Raw genomic sequence first — 22,366 nt, 5'->3', positions numbered from 1 at the left:
AAACACTGACCAGATAGGATCGTTTAGTAGTGAACTATCTAGAATCTAGATGTTAGTTTTATTATAGATACTATTTTAGTCCATCTACCAAACTGCTTGCGTCCACTGCTGGACATAGATCTTCCCAAGAGCGCGCCACCGCACACGGTCTACCGCCTTCCTTATCCACTCACTTCCCACTACCTTTTTAAGAACGTCAGTCCAGGCGGGTTGGTGGTCGGCCCACACTGCCTTTGTTAGTCTCCACTCCAACACGTCTGCGACAGACGGGCATTTTAGTTTATGCATTTCTTGGCATTTCACACAAAATTCAAGTATGAGGTGAACGTCATTTTCGAATACAAAAAAACTACGCAATTCTATATTAATGAAAAAAAAAATCTTTTAGAACTAGCATTCCGGTTTCACCGATTCGCGCGACATCGGGGGGCATACTCTGGAGCGACTTGGTGCAGCCACTGAGGCTGTATCGCTGACATACTGACGAGGTAGAGTCTATACTCTATAGAGTGAACTGTGAAGTATCTCATGTATATTTAAAGTAAAAACAATAACACTTACAGAAATACATTATCGGCAATTGACATTAAATTAAACCTTTAGTACGGGGTGAACGTTATTTTCAAATACAAGTAACACGACGCAATTCTGTATTTATGCAAAAACAATTTTCTTTTTGAAGTAGCATGCAGGTGTCACCGATTGGCGCGGCATCGACGGGCGTACTCTGGAGCGACTTGGTGCAGCCACTGCGGCTGTATCGCGGACACGGTGACGAGGTACGACCGCTTGGTGTGGAGCAATTCTGTGTATAGCACTGCCGGCGGCGCGGGTCGGGCGGAATGCAACACTCCCGATGGATGTAACATGGCGGCCACTCCGGCGCTTGTGACGTACCGCCCTCCGCCGCCCGCGCCCGTTCGAGCCCAGGCGCAGTTGGTGTAAAGTCCGCTTAGGAGACACTTTAACAACTGTAACAAATAAAATTATTTCCTTATAAATACTAACGGCTGAATACTGTCCTCCAAACGTTAGTGACTTTTTTTATCGTTATTGTAAGGACAAAAAGTTGAAAATCAAATGCTTATTAATTGACCTTAAACAGGTTGAATTGTCAATCATATGCGTAGCAGAATTATTAGAGTACTAGATGATTAAAAAACAGTGATAGCCTATTGGTTAAGGTGTCAGTCTACCAGTCGGTAGATTGGGGTTTCAGAAAGATTACCAGTCGGTAGAATGGGGTTTCAAAAAAACTACCAGTCGGTAGATTGGGGTTTCAACAAAAGTTAGTAACTTTTTTTAACTTGAGGGATTTTTCAAAAACCTAAATCCCATCTGCTCCATCGCAGCGCCCTGCGACTCGCTTGATATCGTCTGTGTCACTAGTGCCCACGCTTTCCGGTGTGAGGGCGCCATTCTAGCATTTTGGCACCGCAACGTTGTGTTTCGGTTTTTCGAATTATATATGTGTACTAGCTGATGCCCACGACCTAGTCCGCGTGGAATTACGTTTTTTAAAAATCCCGGGGGAACTCTTTGATTTTCCGGGATTAAAAGTAGCCTATGTCACTCGCAAGGTCTTTATCTATACCCATGCAAAAAATCTCGTCAATACGTTGCACCGTTGCAACGTGATTGAAAGACAAAGCAATAAACCAACAAACAAATGCACTTTCGCATTTATAATAAGGGTAGTGATTGCCACTTCAGTTTCGCAGCCCGCTAAGCTGTCAGTTACTCTGGTTCTCCTATGGATCTCTTCATATCTACATAATTTGATCACGTAGAAAAACTCTAAGCATAGCTTTCCCCATCGCCCGCTAATTATTATTAAAATTAAGTAAAACAGGACTCCGAATCATCATAGTGAAAGTATGTAAGTATAGAACGTTACCTGATCTAAAGCAGTTCCACAGCTGGTAACAGTCATATTCAGTCGTTGGCAAACGCCAAGCAACTGATTTCGTATCTCATACGCGTACGACAAGTTTTTGTGATTCAAATAGTTCTCTCGACACCATTGCTGAAAAACATTCCTCATTAAAATCGGAATAACAAGTCACTGTACTCATTTTTTTCAGACCATCCATTCATCGTCATCATCAACCCATCGCCGGCTAACTAATGAGTACGGGCCTTCTCTAAGAATGAGAAGAGTTTGGCAATAACCTACCACGCTAGACAAGTGCAGATTGGCAGCCTTCACACACATTTGAGCACATAGAGAACTCTCAGGCATGCAGATTTCCTTATGTTTCCTTCGGTAAAGCTAGTGATATTTAATTGTTTAAAACACGCCACTACGAAACCTAGGCTGTCTAATTCCACCAAGCTGGCCAAGCGGATTGCCTTCACACACATTAGAGAATATTATGAAGAACTCTCAGGCATGTCCCTCACGATGTTTTCCTTCACCGATAAAACAACGCACATAACGACGAAAGTTAAGGTTCGTACGCACCTGAGCGGCGCGGCGCGGCGCTTCAGTCCGACTGCAGAACGCTTCACCTCAGGCCGCTCGACGGTGCCTACCGCACTACAACTGCAGTACGCGGCAGCTCGCGTCACTTGCGCGTCACTTCTACACCCGTTCGCGTACGAGCAACAACGTCGCAAGATGAGCGACAGTGAAGAGGATTTGATTATTATTTCTTTGTTGTGCAGAAGAAGAACGAATTATCGAAGAGAAAAAACCGGCCAAGTGCGAGTCAGGCTCGCGCAATGAGGGTTCCGTACTACAGTCGTATGATTTCGATAATTCAAAAACTATGATGCATAAAAATAAATAAAAATCTGTTTTAGAATGTACAGGTGAAGACCTTTCATATGATACCCCACTTGGTATAGTCACTCACTTCGAAAGTTGAAAATACTAATCTAAAATATTAGTTCATGACCACAATTTAATTTTTTTTGTGTGATCTAACCCTAAATTCACGGTTTTCAGATTTTTCCCCAAATGTCAGCTATAAGATCTACCTACCTGCCAAATTTCATGATTCTAGGTCAACGGGAAGTACCTACCCTGTAGGTTTCTTGACAGACAGACGGACAGACAGACAGACAGACAGACAGACAGACAGACAGACAGACAGACAGACAGACAGACAGACAGACAGACAGACAACAAAGTGATCCTATAAGAGTTCCGTTTTTCCTTTTGAGGTACGGAACCCTAAAAAAGAAGAAGAAATGGATTGCTGACATACCAAAGTCACGCTATCAAGAAGGATATCACATTTTGTTTCCTCGCCTTCTTAATGACTCTGTACCATTTCACATTTACTTCAGAATGTCGAAGACAAAATTCTTTATGCGATTGCCTAATAGTTTTTGTGGAAATTACATTAGAAACAATAGGTATACCACACAGGTCGGTAATATAATCCTACAAGAAACCTATGTCCAGCAGTGGACATATCTATCGGTTGATGATGATGATGATGATGATAGTTTTTATGGAAATTATAAAAAAATATTTATGCATATCCATACTTATATTATTATCAACGCAAAAGTGTATTTGTCTGTCTATCTACTAGCTTTTCACGGCTCAACAGCTTAACCGAATTTGATGAAATTTGGTACAAAGTTGAATTACATCCCGGGGAAGGACAGGCTACTTTTTATCCTGGAAAATGAAAGAATTTCCACGGGATTGTTAAAGGCCCATTTATATGAAGTTTGGACCAGAGGTAGCTTGCATTCCGGGAATTGACAGAGGTAGGCAACTTTTTATCCCGGAAAATCAAAGAGTTCACACGGGATTAAAAATCTAAAAAAAATGCAACTAGATGATGCCTGCGACTTCGTCCGCGTGGATTTAGATTTTTCTATAGGTGAGCACATTTCCGGGAATTACCTACTCGTACCTATATACCTGAGATAGATTATACCCTGTAGGATAAAAGTAGCCTATGTGTGCCTACACATAGGCTAGTTTTATCCCGAAAATCAAAAAGGTTCCACGGGATTTTTAAAAAACCTATATCTACGCGAACGAAGTTGCGGGCATCAGCTAGTCCCTTAGGTTCTGTGGAAATTACATTAGAAAAAGCATTTTCGCAAAATGTCTTTGTTTTATGTGCAATAGAATATATAAAATAGGCAGGTAAACACAGGTACATATTATATCTAAATACCTATATAAAAGAAAAAGGTGACTGACTGACTGATCTATCAACGCACAGCTCAAACTACTTGACGGATCGGGCTGAAATTTGGCATGCTGGCTAGCTAACTAGCTAATATGACGTAGACAACCGCTAAAAAGGGATTTATGAAAATTCAACCCCTAAGGGGGTAAAATAGGGGTTAGAGATTTGTGTAGTCCACGCGGACGACGTCGCGGGCATAAGCTAGTATAATATAAACACAAGTACAACAATAGGTAGGCATATTTCCGAAACTATTAATTCTACCTAGATGAAGTAGGTAGGTATAATATGTACATAATATATTATAGTTATTTAATCAGGATTATTTTTACCATTGATGTTTTCTCATAACGCTCGGAGAGACATTTATACATTTAGACACTGGGAAGGGGGGAAGCCGACATCCTAGGGGTTGGGACCTTTGAGGATATACTTCTAAGAGCATGAGGAACACGTCATGTGTCAAAAATTAAACCTACGTTATTTATTTTGAGGTCTATCTTGCCGATTCTTGCCTGTACTTTAAATACCTAACAAGATGCGCGTGTATCTTATTCGAGCGACGTACGCATACTGAAGCGCCGCGCCGCGCCGCTGGGTATGTCGCACTAGCGTCACTGCACTGCGCGTCGCTTCGGTGCGCTTCAAAATATTCTCTCCAGCCGTGCCGCGCGGCAACGCGCGGTGAAGCGCCGCGCCGCGCCGCTCTAGTGCGATATGCGCCATACAAAATGATAGAAATGATATTTTGAAGCTCTGTGCCGCGACGTGAAGCTCACTGAAGCGCCGCGCCGCGCCGCTCAGATGCGTACGAACCTTTAAGGTGCGTGTCCAGGATCGAACCCCCGACCGCCCGAATAGGAAGCCGAAGTCTAATCAGTAGACTATTACTGTTCGAGATTACCGGATATCGCACGTGGATACAATAATAATAAATAATTAGATGATCGTCATCAGATTGCTACTGCGAAACAGGAGTCTATACTGAAGCAATCCTAAGAAACAAATAACGTTAAGTAATAAATAACGTTCGCACAGACTTTGCTGCATGAACCAATGTGCGAATAAAAAAATTGATTTATTTTCATTTTTAGGGTTCCGTACCTCAAAAGGAAAAACGGAACCCTTATAGGATCACTTTGTTGTCTGTCTGTCTGTCAAGAAACCTACAGGGTACGGTACTTCCTGTTGACCTAGAATCATGAAATTTCGCAGATAGGTAGGTCTTATAGCTGACATTCAGGGAAAAATCTGAAAACAGTGAAATTGTGGTTACATCATACAAAAAAAAATTTAATTGTGGTCATGAACAAATATTGCTATGTTAAACTTTTGAAGTAAGATAACTATATCAAGTGGGGTATTATATGAAAGGTCTTCACCTGTGCATTCTAAAACAGATTTCTTTTTATTTTTATGTATCATAGTTTTTGAATTATCCTGCAAAATGTCGAAAAAATACGACTGTAGTACGGGACCCTCATTGCGCGAGCCTGACTCGCACTTGGCCGGTTTTTTTTATATTTTCAACATACCTTTTTTAATGGGGCCTTACAGAACGCTTTATACACGTTCAGAAGTGTGATATGATCACCGAGAGGCGATATAAATTTTTGTTTCACTTTCAAAGCTTCTTCCCTCTTGTGTAATGGTGTGTGAAACACATTTTCACTGGACATTACCGCGACCAAACTCAGTGCCTGGAAAAGTTATATGACTGAACATTCGTATCGAGCCCACAAAGCGCTTATTTTATCTTTATTTCTACTTCTCTACATAGTATAAAATAAAGTTGCTTCCCGCTGTCTGTATGGACATGTACGCTTAGATCTTTTAAACTACGCAACGGATTTTAAAACGGTTTCCACCAATAGATAGACTGTTTCTAGCGGAAGGTTTATATGCATAGTCCACAGGATTTTTAAAAACCTAAATCTACGCGGACGAAGTATCTAATAGAATAATCATTGTTACCTCTTCTAAGCAGTCGTATTCGGGGGCACATAACAGCACTTTGGAGTATTTGGGGTCTATTGGAAAAGCGGTCATTTTCTTCCCAAGTATAGTCAGTTTCGGATTATTTTCATTATCTACGGCACCTGAAAAGTATATTATGTATCGTAAAACTGATATTATTCTTCATATTTCTATATAAAAAAAAGCAAAAATGTTTCAAACTGAGAACGTTATAGACTTTGAAACCATCCAATCGATGTGCGCCAAACCGGTTTCATTAGAAAGGCAATAATGCGATTTTTTTTGGTTCTCTTAGCGTAGTAGCACACGCCGGATATCCGCTAATTTAATATACTCGCATACAAATTAGAAATAAGACATTTTTAAAGTACATATATTGTTTCTTATTAAGATATTCTAGAAGGCTTTAGATACGAAATACTATTACTATGCAAAAATAAAATACATTTAGATCAATAGAACAAAATAAATCTGGCGTAAAGATAGAATGTAAGTAAAGCTCGCGAACTCGCTTACTTTGAAAAGGGTCTGTAACTAATGGTGTGAGATGAAATTGCCTTGAGATGGGTAAAACAACAAACTATGCACAACACCTCGTGATTCAGTTCAGTTACAATCATATAACATTATGTTCAAAGAAATAATAAACAAACATATGTACAGTTATAAATAAATTATATAAATAATAAAATAGAAGAATGGGTAAGAGAGAAAACTTTTATTCGCTCTGAATATGGCATTGTCCGAATCTTAGTTTTTCGAGTTTTCAAATTTAGCGCGAAGGCCCACACTGTAATCGTAACGGCCGCGGCGGTTACGCACTCATTCGATCCGAGTCCGTGAAAATACGTTACTTTTTGTTTTGTATGGGAGCTTATGACATATATCGTAGATAATGGCTGGTATGACGGATAGAACTCGGATGACGGAAGTGCAGTGCGTAATCGCTGTTAGATTTGCCTTTAAATTGTTTGCGCTGAAGATCACGTTTTTTATTGTCCTTTTGGGAATTTGAAATCGCCCTCCCATGCACAGAGCTCCTATCTAAAGCTTTTCAGATAAATTTTCAGTGATCTCTGATCAATCCCTATCCACTATCACTATCACTTTTTCAAAAGTCAAAATTCAAAATTCATTTATTGCATTAGGTAGGTATACATTGCTTCATCGAGCGTGCAATATTATATTATACAGTACAAAAACAAGTGGTTTAGGGTGTAAATCCATACTAATATTATAAATACGAAAGTGTGTCTCTATCTGCAATATTTCCACGGAACAACAGTTTAACCAATTTTGATGAAATTTCGTACAGAATTACTTTGCTTACATTAGCTTACATTCCGGGGAAGGACATAGGCTACTTTTAATCCCGGAAAATCAAACAGCTCCTACGGGATTTTTAGAAACCTAAATCCACGCGGATGAAGTCGCGGGCATCATCTAGTAAGTTATAAAATATGATTAAAAATTGACAATAATAATCGCCCTGAGTATCTTCTGGGCTTTTCTAACCAAATGGACACAACTATACAATTTTTAAGCTTTTAACTCAACTTCTAATCGAACTTTCAATATCTTTAACCGGTTTTAATCAAAATTATATAAAAGTGTTATATTATAAATAGAAATAGTAATTATAATATAACACAATATAAATTACCTATTTCTTTCAACAGAACTAACGCTGCTTGTATTGAATCTCTAGGTGGTGAGTCCAATAAAGGAAAGGTGCCGGGGTCCATTCCTGCGGCAATTAGCATTAACATGGTGGAAGCCAACGGACATCTGAAACAAAATATTATTATTGAAAGATACGCCGGGAGACCGGCATACCATACACGGTCGAAGACCTTCTTTATATCGAGAAAGACCCGAGTGCCCTGTTTCTCTCGCTGGTCATAATATAGTTGAATGCTCTCCCTAGCTGGAGCGTCGTCGAGTGATTGATGCTAAAGCCGAACTGCTCGGTCGGCGGACTAGCTCGGTGCGGGCGAGCTGTCGCAGCAATAGACGCCCCAACAGCTTAGCGATGTGTGGCAAGAAAGTGACGGGCCGGTAACTTCCAGAAAGGCGGCGGCCTTTTTTTAGTTTGGGGATGGTGAAGAACTTTCCCAGCTTTTGTTTCTAAGCATCGTTGATAGATAGCGCGAGCGCCGACGATAGCTTAAAATTATTTTGTAACCTTAGACTTATTGCGCCCCATACGCTGCCAGCCCGCCGCCTGCGAGCACGCGCGCACTACCTACCAGCCGCTCCGCGCGCGTCGATGTGCACCACTTACCTGACGATCTCAGGCGTGTTGTGGTGTTGCCTCGCGGCGAAGTCGGCGGCGGTGTAGAGCCGGTAAGCGGCGCCAGCGGGCGGTGCGGCCGGCGCGGCCCGCGCGCTGCCAGCCCGCCGCCTGCGAGCACGCGCGCTCTACCTACCAGCCGCTCCGCGCGCGTCGATGTGCACCACTTACCTGACGATCTCAGGCGTGTTGTGGTGTTGCCTCGCGGCGAAGTCGGCGGCGGTGTAGAGCCGGTAAGCGGCGCCAGCGGGCGGTGCGGCCGGCGCGGCCCGCGCGCTGCCAGCCCGCCGCCTGCGAGCACGCGCGCACTACCTACCAGCCGCTCCGCGCGCGTCGATGTGCACCACTCACCTGACGATCTCAGGCGTGTTGTGGTGTTGCCTCGCGGCGAAGTCGGCGGCGGTGTAGAGCCGGTAAGCGGCGCCAGCGGGCGGTGCGGCCGGCGCGCTGCCAGCCCGCCGCCTGCGAGCACGCGCGCACTACCTACCAGCCGCTCCGCGCGCGTCGATGTGCACCACTCACCTGACGATCTCAGGCGTGTTGTGGTGTTGCCTCGCGGCGAAGTCGGCGGCGGTGTAGAGCCGGTAAGCGGCGCCAGCGGGCGGTGCGGCCGGCGCGGCCCGCGCGCTGCCAGCCCGCCGCCTGCGAGCACGCGCGCACTACCTACCAGCCGCTCCGCGCGCGTCGATGTGCACCACTTACCTGACGATCTCAGGCGTGTTGTGGTGTTGCCTCGCGGCGAAGTCGGCGGCGGTGTAGAGCCGGTAAGCGGCGCCAGCGGGCGGTGCGGCCGGCGCGGCCCGCGCGCTGCCAGCCCGCCGCCTGCGAGCACGCGCGCTGTACCTACCAGCCGCTCCGCGCGCGTCGATGTGCACCACTTACCTGACGATCTCAGGCGTGTTGTGGTGTTGCCTCGCGGCGAAGTCGGCGGCGGTGTAGAGCCGGTAAGCGGCGCCAGCGGGCGGTGCGGCCGGCGCGGCCCGCGCGCTGCCAGCCCGCCGCCTGCGAGCAAGCGCGCACTACCTACCAGCCGCTCCGCGCGCGTCGATGTGCACCACTCACCTGACGATCTCAGGCGTGTTGTGGTGTTGCCTCGCGGCGAAGTCGGCGGCGGTGTAGAGCCGGTAAGCGGCGCCAGCGGGCGGTGCGGCCGGCGCGGCCCGCGCGCTGCCAGCCCGCCGCCTGCGAGCACGCGCGCACTACCTACCAGCCGCTCCGCGCGCGTCGATGTGCACCACTTACCTGACGATCTCAGGCGTGTTGTGGTGTTGCCTCGCGGCGAAGTCGGCGGCGGTGTAGAGCCGGTAAGCGGCGCCAGCGGCGGTGCGGCCGGCGCGGCCGGCGCGCTGCCAGCCCGCCGCCTGCGAGCACGCGCGGACTACCAGCCGCTCCGCGCCCGTCGATGTGCACCATGTCCTAAGACAATCATTAGAAGTTTAATTAGAATTCGGCCTAATAGGCCTTTCATTTAATATCTCACATGGCAGGTTTAAAAACAATAACAAAAAGTTGATGTCATAAAAATTTTAGGACCACAGAACTTGCCAGCAACATCTAAACTATAAGTACATCTTTGTCAACTTGTTAACACATAACTGAACTGAAACTACAGCCTACATATATTTTAACAAACGAAATTCCTATAGTAGTTTGGTAAATAACACCAATAACATTATAATATTCTCGAATTAGTTTTTGGAGTCACAACCTGTATTACAAATTACCTACTATAAATACTTACATACCTTTCTTTTACAACACCAGTATCAATGACACATTTTATCTGTGGGATAGTGACAGATGCTTCCGCTATATTAGTAGCCAACACAATCTTCCTCATTCCTGGAGGAGTCTTCTTCCAGACCTGGAGTTGTTTTGTTGCTGGCAACCCTGCATATAAGGGGCATACCCTGATTTGTGGGCCTTTAGCTTCCTGAAATTATAAAGCTGTAATACATATAATTTATATAGGATACTTATAAGAGTATAGTTATATTATGGGTAAAATAGTTGTCCATATCACTTACTTTTGCTATTTGTTTTATATTGCTCATGACTGTCTCTATTTCTTCCTGGCCAGTAAGGAATACAAGAAAATCGTGGCTAGAAATAATAGCATTGTATTATTATTTACTAAAAAATAACTTAATTCTTACATCTAAATGTGAAAGTGTGTATGTCTGTTACCTTTAACAAAAACGAATACTTAATTCAAAGAAAGAAAAATTTACATTTCTTGATATTAGTATTTTATTCATTTTATTTGGCAAAAAGTGTTCAATTATTCATTACTAGATGACGCCCGCGACTTCGTCCGCGTGGATTGAAGTTTTTTTAGGTAGCGTAGCGGAAGTGGTTATCATTACAAATATTATAAAGCTTGTTTATGATCAAGATGAAAGGAAAATCTGTGAGTAGTACTATTATAAATTATATCCTCTGCTAGGTAAACTTAAAACTTATTATTTTTTAATACTCTTTGCTTAATGATGACACAATATTATATTTTGTAAAGTTAACTTACTCAGCTGGAGTTGTTGCATGTAATTGAAATATAGTACACACAGCAGCATATTGATAATCCTCATGTTTAGCCTTTGAATGGTAGATGGTCACAGGATACGTCCGTCCTTCCAAATATATAACAGGACAATTGTTGTAATACTGTCTAAATGCATCCACATCCATTGTTGCTGACATTATGATGACCTGAAAATGATACCCTTAGTTACCAATCCACAAATAATGTTCTGAAAAGCACCATCAAGCAAGTCATTACAGGGTTCAAAGTATCACAGAATACTACCTTATAATAGTACTATATAATATACTATATAATAGTACCTTCCAGGTATGGAAGAACCATTCCCCACTCATATAATAGGTAACATATTATAGAATCCAAGTTAGGGAGCAGGAAACTAGATATTGTACTTAACCTACATATTTTTTTGTATCTTAGTAAACATCTGTTACTAAAGATTTTTTTTTAATTTACTGACTAGCGCTAGGCTGCAATCAGACCTGGTGGGTGGTGGCAAGTGATGATACAGTCTAAGATGTTGTAAATATTTTTTTAAATGAAACTATGGCACAAAATCTTTATTTAAAAAATATACCTTTAATGTGTTTATTTTCTGCTCATTCCTTTCTTTCTGTGCCAGTTTAACAATACCAAAAAGAACATCTGTATTTACTGTGCGTTCGTGTGCTTCATCTAATATTATCACAGAGTATTTCTTCAGCAACGGATCATTCATTGCTTCCCTCAATAGCATACCATCGGTCAGGTACTTAATTTTTGTCCGTGGACTTGTTACATCTTCAAATCTGACTGTATATCTGACACACAGAAATCAGAATAAGTATAGAGGTCTTGAAGAAACATAATTGGTTAACATGACTGTGCTGATGGACAGTAACCCATCATTGTACATTATTGTAAAACTAGACTTTTACTGTCTATTAGAACTGTCTGTTAGAACTTTTTGTGTCAAATTTCATAAGTACGATTTTAGCCCTTATTTTAAAGGTGACATAATAGTTGACCCATAGAGTTAAAATGGCGTGAGGAGTGAGGAGGTGAGGAGTCATTTTGTACAGACTATAGATTTCTTATTTCTGAAATTATTTTCTCAAGTGCATAGACCTATCTCAAGTGGTAATAAAAATAAGACCATGCAATTTCTAACATGCAACTTGAAAATAAGAAACTAATGACCTTTTTAGGATTTATTCATTATCTAATAGTTATCATTCATCATTAATGAGTACTTTTATACTGAAGTTGGGTTTGGCTAGTTACAAGAATCAGGTTCAATCCAGTTAAAGTAAAGTGGTAGATGCATTTGATGATTCAAAAGTAGGTACTTGTACAAGTTTAATTGAATAAAAAATATTTTTAATTTATTTGAAACACAAATAAATGAATACCTACCCTACAATTGATCCTATCTCACTATTTGTCTCTGCTGCCACACGTAAAGCCAGGGTGATTGCTGCAACTCTACGAGGCTGTGTCACCGCTATACAGCCCTTACCCTCTATTCTATGTTCATGTATTATCTGTGGAATTTGTGTTGTTTTGCCGCTTCCTGTTTCACCAAGCAATATCATTGTGTTGAGTTTCCTTATCTCCTCTACGAGTCTGTAAGATATCCAAACTAATATAAATAAATGCAACAGTATCTCTCCATTTGTTACCACCACCGCTGAACCTATTTCAATAAATTTGGAATGCTTGCATTCTGGGAAAGGACATAGGATACTTTTATCCCGAAAAATCAAAGAGTTCCCACAAGATTTTAAAAAACCTAAATCTGCCCAGATAAAGTCGCGCCGGGCAACAGTTAAAAGATCGGCTAGCGATACGACGGTCAGCTCAATAAAAATAAGGTAGCCTTCCGTCGGTCGGTCGGCTAGACACTTCCATGAAACAAACGGACAACTGAACCGGACTACGGGTAAAACATCCCTTACAATATACTTGCTAGTCCGTTAAAAAGGTAACAGAGCTACCTATTAAGGAAAACAAAACGAATATGTATACAGAGATTACCTGGCTCTAACTTGATAGACAGGCAATGTTTTTCTTGCTTCTTGCAAATTTTCAGTCTCGGTAACATCGCTCGACAAAATATTATTAGATTTATTGTAAGTGTCTTGACTGACACCATTAAAATGAGAATTCGGCACAGCTTCTGTATTATTTTTCACGTTATTTTCTATGCTTAGTTTTAATCTTTTAACTTTCAAATCATACGAGCTTTTCTGCTCTTTTTCCCTGCCGAATGCAGTGTACTTAGAATCCATTTTGTTATCTATAGAACATTTTAATTCAAATTATTAGGTAGGTATTAAAAATAAAAATGAAAATCACATTTCATTTTAAAAAGATATTATAAATAAAGTTCTAACCTCAAAATCTTGATTTTTTTTTAGCAATTCTTTTCCCGTTTCCGCTCTGGGTTCTAGGTCTGAACAGAAAGCGTTACTTTTTTTTTAATTTGTTTTACGGCTCTAGTCACCGACCAAAAATAAAAGGCTCTAATAACACCGTTCATAGATTATCTACTATATGATACCGTTGCTCAGAATAAATATACCACAGAAATATACCTAGGCATGGAGCAATCATACCAATATTGACAAAATATCATAACCATAACCACTGTCAAATAAATCTTTCATTCATTCTTCATTCCTTGGATTCATTCAATCAAATCAAAAAGATCAAAACTCAAATGTCAAATCAATGTGATTGTCAAAATTATAATATTTTTTATTCTCATCTGTGATTCTCATTGTGATTGTCATCATGTCATAGAAAAACAGCGAAAAGTGGAATGCTCTTGGAATAAAAGTCGTGCATAGATTAATGAAGTCGTGTCTCGCACAGAGTACATTATGTGTCTCGTGTAATATGAATTAAATACAGTAAAGTATTATACCTAGACCTAATATCTTGAGCCCCAAAACGTTAAAAGTCCCAAACAATAAATTGGTATCTAGTCAAAATATGAATTTACCTGCAATGATTTTACCTAGAGTATATTTGAAAAATATAAAAAGAAGTTTCCATTCATCTCAAAAGTACTATGTTAAGCATCGCAACCCTTTCGTTAGAACATGGGAGACATTATTTAAAGATGTTAAAGCTGGTCTCAATATGGACACTAATCCAGTTTATCCCGAACATGCAGATGTTGTTATCGTTGGTGGAGGTTTTATAGGGGCTTCAGCAGCCTACTGGCTCAAAACTAGAGCGGGTAAAGGATTATCTGTAATTGTTTTAGAAAAAGATCCCATGGTAAGTCTAACCAATTTAGTAGGTACCTACTTTTATTTATTTTGTAGTTATACCAAACAAGTTATACCACACAATAGCAGTAGGTACCACCTAGTTTCGAAACTCGATTATTATTTACTAGCTGATGCCCAGACCAAGCTTATGAGGATTTAGATTACTTTAAATTATTGTGGACTCTGTTTTCCCAGTGTAAAAAATATCCTAAATATCTTGTCTGCCTTTAGAGGATTCCTCTGAGTCTCTACAAAACTTCATCAAGATGGGGTCAATGGTTTAGCCATATGAAGCTAACAGACAGATATACACACTTTTGCATTTATAATATTAGTAAAGATGGTAATTTAAGAATAGTATAAGTTGCTTTGTTTAGTCAAACAATATTTATGTCAAGTCTGCTCCTGAACAGATTTAATGACCATGTGTGTATACAACCTTGGGCAATTTTTTACATAGTCGTTAGCCAGACTAGTTTTTTAAGATTTATTTCGCGTTTTTTTTGTGTTATCATACCAGTAATCATCTGTAGTATCACCTGTCTTGCCTTTTGAGTAATAATTTTATTACGATTTTGTTTATAATAAAGAAACAATACTGTATTTAGAGAAAATTTGAGATACAATTGATAACTTCATTTAAAAAGTTACTACTCACAGTTATTTACAAAATTCTTTAACTTTGTTTTACATTTTTCTTTCAGTATACAAATAATCACAAGATGTTATCACATGGTGTGCTGACGCAACATTTTTCATTAGCTGAAAACATATATCTCTCACAATTCAGTGCAGAATTCTTTCGCAACATAAAAGAACATTTAGGTGATAATGTCGATTTACAATACTGCCCAATAGGGCAATTACTGCTGGCAAGCGACAAATATGTTGAAAAGTTAGAACAAAACGTTGATGCACAGAAAGATTATGGTATAAGAAGCAAATTATTAACAATTCAGGAAATACAGGACAGATATCCATGGATTAATGCATCAGATATCAAGTTAGGTAACACATTAGTATTTTAGCTAGACTTACCTTTACTAACCTTTACTAACCAGTTCCACCCAATAATAATCCAATATTTTTAGGCTGTATCGGCACTGAATCAGAAGGTGTTTTCAATGCTACAGAACTCCTTAGAGGCTACATACAGAAATCTCAAGAACTCGGTGCAAATTTTATTAAGTCTGAAGTGATTGGGTTTGAAATGGAAGTACAAAGGGATGTATTAATGGAGGGTATAGAACCGGGTTCATTTCAAAAGATAAACAGATTACTTTACAAAACTGATGATGATGAGATACACAGTTTGAAGTTTGCCGCCTGCGTCATAGCTGCAGGATCAGAGGCGACCAATATTGCTAAGTTAGCAAAAATTGGTACATCAAAAGGCTTACTGAAAGAACACTTGCCAATTGAAAAAAGGTGAAGCATACTCTATTATCTTATCTTTATTAGTTATAGTATTAGTATATTTACAGTATCATCACCACTAGCTGGAAAGTGGAGTAAAATTATATTAGACTGTTTTCAAACAGTGGATTTTTAAAGAAAATCTAATACTGTGCTTTAAATTTACAGAGAATACAACATATATTCTGTAGAAAATGCAAAAAGTGAAATGGCAGTTGGATTGGATTCTCCATTTGTAATGGATACAAGTGGTTTATGGTTGAGAAGGAATGGTCTACAGAACAACCTAGTGTGTGGACAAATACCTTCTATCAAGCAAGACAGTGGCTATTCTGATACTGAAGTTTTTCAAGCATCCTTATTGAATAGATATCCTCATTTGAAAGACTCTGAGGTACGAAAAGCAAACAAAAATAATAGTAATTTCTTTTACCAAGATTCGCATTGGTGTTCTGGCAGCCAGTACATTCAATTCTTCAAATAGTGCTCATAATATCCCAATCTCAATCCTATAAGAGTGGTAATTGAAATGAAATGTATTTGTAGGAAAGACTGAATAGCCTTTCCGTTAGAAGTCAGGACTACAACATTGGATTAACCAAGCCTTCGTGGGCGCACTAACATTATTCTCGCACACTACGAGATATATCACAGCCTACCCTCAATATAACTATAGCAACCCTCACTGAAACCACATAAGGTTACTACAACAATAATAATAGAATCCACAGTACGACACACATAGTGTCCACTGAGAAATGCCCTCGGCAAGAGCCACACGAATAATGTTTCGTGACACACTGCGCATCCGCTTTTATATCCTCACAATGACGGTGGGGCGATTACGTAATGTTAAATGAGCAATCTTTTTAGAATTATTAAAGACGGTGCTACCGACATATTTATTTTATGTCAGGACAAGTGTCAAGACTAACAGTGCTTTGGAACACAAATTCAACTAATAAAGCCAGCACAACCCGATTTTGATGAAATTTGGCATTTTTGGAATATCATTCTCCTTTGTGTAAGAGGAAGTTAATGATAATAAAAACAAAAAAAGAAACAAAACTCAGCAGTTCCTCTTTATAAATATTATGTAGATATGCAATACAGAAGTAATGTAACTATTATAGTACCTTGCAGGCTGCTAAATGCAAGGCTGATTTTCTTTCCTGAAGTCGGTCACCTCACACCTGAGTATCCACTGTACGAGGAAAAGGACTTAAGCTTATTGATTCCTTTTTCCACAAAGACTGTCAATGTAGATATTAATAATAATATAAATGTATTTTTGTGTCTTTTAGATAAAAGTAGTTTCAACCGAGGTAACAGACTGCAACACCTATGATGACACTGGGATTATTGGCCCACATCCGTACCACAGCAATTTAATTTTCGCAACAGGATTTGGTAGACAAGGTAACTGGAATATTGTCAACTATTCTTTATATATAAAATTCAAAGTCCTGACTGACTGACTGACTGACATACATATATATCAACGTACAGCCTAAACTGCTGGTCCTAAAGACATGAAATTTGGAGGGTATATTCTTTGTAAAGAGTAGATAACCACTAAGAAGGAAACGACTATGAGAAAATCCCTTCCTAAAGAGATGAAATGGGGGTTGGAAGGTTATATTATGAAAAAGTCCTATGTTTTTGAAGTTAGGGACGTGAAAATTGATATTTAGATTATTAGCTTTAAATAATAATCTATAGTATATATAAAATTCAAAGTCCTGACTGACTGACTGACATAATATATATCAATGCACAGCCTAAACCGCTGGTCCTAAAAACATGAAATTTAGAGAGTCTATTCTTTGTAAAGAGTAGGTATCTACTAAGAAAGGATTTTTCAAAATTCCACCCCTAAGTGGGTTAAATGGGGGATGGATGTTTGTATGAAAGTCCGTCATTTTTAAAGGTATTTGCATGAAAATTGGTATTTGAGTTCTCGGTCACAAATGAAGAAATACGTGTTTCAGGATTTTTCGGAAATTTCCCCATAAGCGTGGTGAAAAAGGGGATGAAAGTTTGTATGGGAAAGTTTTAATTATTTAATTTGAAATTTTTCTATCCCGGCCATTAGAAATTAATATTTTTTTATAATAATAATTATTATTAGCAACAAAAATTCTGGACAGATCAATACTTATAATAAAACTGTAACAGGTCAAATTCTGTACATTGAAGATATTTTGAAAACTTTTTTTCGTGGGCACTCTATAATCGATACTGAACCCAACCCTGACCTGTCTGTCTGTCTGTATCACGACCGCGCATCACGCTGAAACTACTGAATGGATTCCAATGAAACTTGGTACGATTTGAGGTCATACTATGAGGAAGAATATAGGATACTTTTTATCCCGAAATTCAGCATGGTTCCCGTAGGAGAGGGGATGAAAGTTAAAATGTATACTGAGTTGTAATTCATTAACGCGTAGTCCGATTTCATTAATTCTTATTATTTAATTACGTAAATATTTCAAGGTCATCGGTTTTTAACCGACTGTCAAAAAGGAGGTGGTTCTTTTTTCTACATCGATTTTTTCGAGGTTTCTGGACTGATTTGCAATATTTTTTTTAAAAGCAACAAAAAAAGTTTTCGTGGTGGTCACATAAAAAATTCTGGATTCAACTCCTTAATCCTGATGCTGCAGGGTTACTGCCCGCCTGAGTTATCAAGATTCAGGAAGTGTTCATAGTGAATTCATATTGTAGGTACCAAACAACGACTTTATTCTCAGACTTCAAGTCCCAACTCCTCAACCCTGATGATGTAGGGTACAGCACTTCTAAACTATAATGTTTCAGTAACTGCGGATGATGCAAAATTAATTTAGGTACCATAGCATATATACATAGGCTACATCATTGAACTTCGGATCCTAACTCCTCAATCCTGATGCTGCAAAGTACTAAAGTCCTAAATCGTGGGGATTTTAGAATTTCTGATAGTGAATTGATATTTTAGGTATCAAGCAACGGCTTCACGATGACACTCCCAGTCCGAAATACTCCACCCGAGCGAAGCCGGGGCGGGTTAGCTAGTCAATAATAAAATTAATGTATACGTTTGAAAATGCTGTGTTACATCAAGCTTAAGTTATGATAGTAATCAATTTTTTCAGGTGTTCAACATAGTCCTGGGATAGGGAGAGCTGTTGCGGAACTAGTCATAGACTGTCAATACAATGGTATTGATTTTACTAGATATGGATTTGATAGAATATTAATAAATGAACCATTAATTGAAACAAATGTATATTAATATAATATGATGAAAGTTTAATTAAAATTAAGTTCTGTTATTAAAAAAATTCACAACAGAGTATTTTATTGGAGTCTTAACATAAATGAGCAAGTAGTGTTATTGAAATCTACTGAAGGAAAACACTTGAGAGACTGCTCAGGAGATGGTAGCCAATGGGCAGCCAATTTCACCTAGTAAATAATTATGCTAAAATAATTGTTTACATCCAGAACTCCTGGTAAAACAGATTAAATAGTGAAATTAGCAACTATTTGTTAAGTTTTGAGAGCAACTCTGCTACCTTTGAAACTGACAGTAGGATCATGAACATCTAAAACTATATACATGTCTCCTAAGCACACATCATTGTCACAAAAGGGAACTAATTGATACTTTGTTACCGTCTATAATACCTACTTATTAATTACATGCATGACTACCAGCTGGAGTATTTTTTTTTCAAATTCATTTGAATTGGGCTGGAGGAGCTGCAAATAATGCACCACCTTGCTTTGAGGCAGCCCTGATGGAGCAAGCCTAACAGCTTTTGGATGTTTGCCTGAAAAATAATTCAAATACTTACTTAATATTTAATAACAAAAGTGAAAATTATTATGGCTTTACTCAATTCAATTTTTTTCATTCATCAGTTTTGGGTTTAAATTCCTCTTTAGGATAGAACAAAACTTAGATTCTAACAATTGAACTTATAGTCATACATTTAATTTTTTTTTTTTTGTATGTTATTACGTAATTAATTATCACTACTAATATTATAAAACCAAAAGTGTCTGTCCAAATGTTGTAGATTTTGATGGGTACGGAGATAGCTTGCATCTCAGGGACAGTTATAGGTTTTTTTTTGTCATGGAAAATCAAAGAGTTTCCACAGATTAAAAAACTTAAATCTGATTTAAGTTAAATAATTATTAATTAAAACAATTTGTCGATTGATTAATAAATTACCTTATGCTCATTGTACAAAGAATGTACAGAAAAATAAAGGAACAATCAGTGTAATCATCACCAGGCAAATTCCTGTGGCTCAGCCCTTGAATCCAAGATATAGGATAAAATGGTAATCTAGCCACAACCCTGCCGTCAAATCTGAAACAATGACAAAATTCATATTAACAATATTATAAATAAGAAAATGACTGATGATCTGTCTGTTTCTTATATTTCACACCGCCACTAAACCAATTTTGACAAAATTTGTCAAGGCGGTAGCTTGGAAAAAGACAACACTTTATCTTGTGGCTAATCAAAGACTTCTCACAGGATAATTAAAAAGCCTAAATCCATGTAGATGACATCATTTATTTGTTACGATACTATACATCCTGGAGACAGACAGGCTAATTTGTATGCCACAAAATCAATGAAATCAATGTACATTAAGTAACAGTTATCATCTAATATAAATTCTGGTACTTACATGCTGTTAACATGCTAAGCAATGCTGTAAATGCAAACCAATTGCAAACATTGATTTCATTTTACTAATGAGAGATCCCTGTTGTTATTTTAAGTCTTTCCTCCCTCCGCGTTCAATCTTTTTCTTGTGCTGTTTATCTAAAGAGTCACCATGTGCTTCTTTGCGTTTTTCCACTGTAATGTAAAAACCAATTAAAGATTAAATAAGAAAACCTAAAAAAAGTTTTGGCAGGTTTTAGTAATATTTTTAAGCATTGAACTTAAGTATTTAAGTTTTGAGCCTTTATAGCTCAACAATCAGGAAGCGGAATGAAATCTGAAAGGTTGGTTCAAACTCAAACTGTTTCACTTAGTAGTCATAAGTATTTGACATATACCTACTCCTAGCACAAGCTTAACGTTTAAAGAGGGGAATGGGGGCAATAGCAGTAATGTTAAAACACGGTCTTCAAGTATACCTGTCTCATGGAGTCAACAGACAACTAGAAGATCGTTAGCAACATGTTTGGCCAGCAGATCTTGTCTAACATACTACATTTGGAGCAATGCAACCAGCGTGCTATGCACATTCCTCACACAATTGGAGTGGTTTGGATGATATTTTTTAATATTATGTAACTTTTGGCTATTTAAGTTTTCTGAATTAATTGTATTTATTAAATGATTGTAATAAACAATAAAGTGTTTCATAATATATTGTTTTTAATATAAATAATCTAAATACCTAACGGAAAGCTGACTGACTGGCTGATCTATCACGCACAGCTCAAATTGTGATGAATGACAGCTATTATGACATAGACAGCTGCTAAGAAAGGAATTTTTTGAAAATTCAACCCCTAAGGGGGTAAAATAGGGGTTTGAAGTTTGTGCAGTCCACGCGGACGAAGTCACGAGAATAACCTAGTTAAAAAATAATGTAATTGTAGTTTCGATACATACGTTTCTTACTCTGTCGCTCTACTTCGACTTTCAATTTCTGATACTTCTCCGTTCTGTAAACTAATATCCAAGTGAGACCTGAAAACAAAAATTAAAATTTTAAAGGCAATTTTCATTCTTCACGTTCAGCTCTTCACATCACATGACAAAGGTGCGAGATACCTGATGCTAAACGAAGTTAGCAAGAGGCCAACTACGCCTGTTATCCATAATTTAATGTTATATATTTAATAAATATAGATAATCTTTTTTCTTTACCAACTTCTCCAAGAAAAGCAGTACATACTGAAATAAATACTATCAGTAAAGAATCACCCCACATATTAAAAAACGTTAAGTTATGAGTAGGTATGTAGACACTAACACTATTGTCATCTGATGGCACTGCACTTTATGATATTACTAGGGTCTGTAAGTTAAAAGTTTATTCGTACTTATTCAGGTAAACGTTTCTTCGTCAAATTGTATGATTTTAGGATTTTATTTTTTGCAGATTTTTGTAACCATAGTCCTTACTCCTTGTTTCTGAGTATTTTACGCAAGATCATCCTACTCTATGCGCAAGATCACAGATCAATAACTCACAACATGTTGGCGACATTTGTCCTCATGAACGATTATCATTCATTCAATATCCGGTTCCAGTTATCTGATCATTCATGTCTCATTCTTTTTTTCAGATTGTGCTGCCAGAACGTAAATTCTACCAAAAAAATGGGGATATAATTTTCTCTATAATATTTTTGAATATTATAACTTAAAGCCTAGGTCTTATTAATTTTTTTGTGTATCATGCCTGCGTTGCCAACAATACTGGCTTCATTTCTATTACATTTTATAACAATATTTTAGCCCACTAGGGGACGGACGACTCAGATAAGTCGCAGGGAGCCGCCTGACCGTGGCGTGTAAAAGTCCGTACAAGAGACCTAGGTCCAGCTGTGGACGTCTATTGTTGATGATGATGATGATGACAATATTTTTAGTACTATTAGAATAACAAATTTATATCCAGGAGTTATATTTTATAGTGATTGTTGTTGTGAGTAAATGTATATATATGCAGTGAAAACCTGA

The 22,366-nt window shown here is 38.7% G+C and overlaps 3 protein-coding genes across 3 annotated transcripts; 1 reads left to right on the top strand and 2 right to left on the bottom strand.

Moving 5' to 3' along the window:
• Nucleotides 1-315: 315 nt before the first annotated feature.
• On the bottom strand, nucleotides 316-13,907 carry ath (ATP-dependent RNA helicase DHX33). Its single transcript, XM_034984784.2, has 13 exons — nucleotides 13,348-13,907; nucleotides 12,989-13,250; nucleotides 12,368-12,577; nucleotides 11,550-11,772; nucleotides 10,955-11,139; nucleotides 10,458-10,533; nucleotides 10,176-10,363; nucleotides 9,673-9,846; nucleotides 7,801-7,925; nucleotides 6,135-6,259; nucleotides 5,696-5,860; nucleotides 1,898-2,026; nucleotides 316-971 (listed from the first exon to the last, which is right to left on the bottom strand). The coding sequence occupies exons 2-13, from the start codon at nucleotides 13,240-13,242 to the stop codon at nucleotides 696-698; spliced, it is 2,130 nt and encodes a 709-aa protein (XP_034840675.1). The 5' UTR covers nucleotides 13,243-13,250; nucleotides 13,348-13,907; the 3' UTR covers nucleotides 316-695.
• Nucleotides 13,727-21,039, top strand: l(2)37Bb (lethal (2) 37Bb). The gene is made up of 6 exons (XM_034984746.2): nucleotides 13,727-14,239; nucleotides 14,937-15,240; nucleotides 15,324-15,660; nucleotides 15,817-16,042; nucleotides 16,953-17,067; nucleotides 18,789-21,039. Exons 1-6 carry the CDS (start codon nucleotides 13,949-13,951, stop codon nucleotides 18,926-18,928), a joined length of 1,413 nt encoding a protein of 470 aa, XP_034840637.1. The 5' UTR covers nucleotides 13,727-13,948; the 3' UTR covers nucleotides 18,929-21,039.
• LOC117996665 (calcium load-activated calcium channel) lies at nucleotides 18,923-21,848 on the bottom strand. The gene is given in 6 exon segments (XM_069509364.1): nucleotides 18,923-19,469; nucleotides 19,877-20,017; nucleotides 20,345-20,387; nucleotides 20,390-20,521; nucleotides 21,290-21,369; nucleotides 21,553-21,848. Coding segments are annotated over 6 exon segments (549 nt in total). The 5' UTR covers nucleotides 21,612-21,848; the 3' UTR covers nucleotides 18,923-19,375.
• Nucleotides 21,849-22,366: the final 518 nt, after the last annotated feature.

Source organism: Maniola hyperantus, chromosome 1 (assembly GCF_902806685.2).
Source record: "Maniola hyperantus chromosome 1, iAphHyp1.2, whole genome shotgun sequence".
Classification (NCBI taxonomy): Eukaryota; Metazoa; Arthropoda; class Insecta; order Lepidoptera; family Nymphalidae; genus Maniola; species Maniola hyperantus.
The sequence above is the reverse complement of the archived record's forward strand: the minus strand, read 5'-3'. Positions and strand labels throughout refer to the sequence as shown.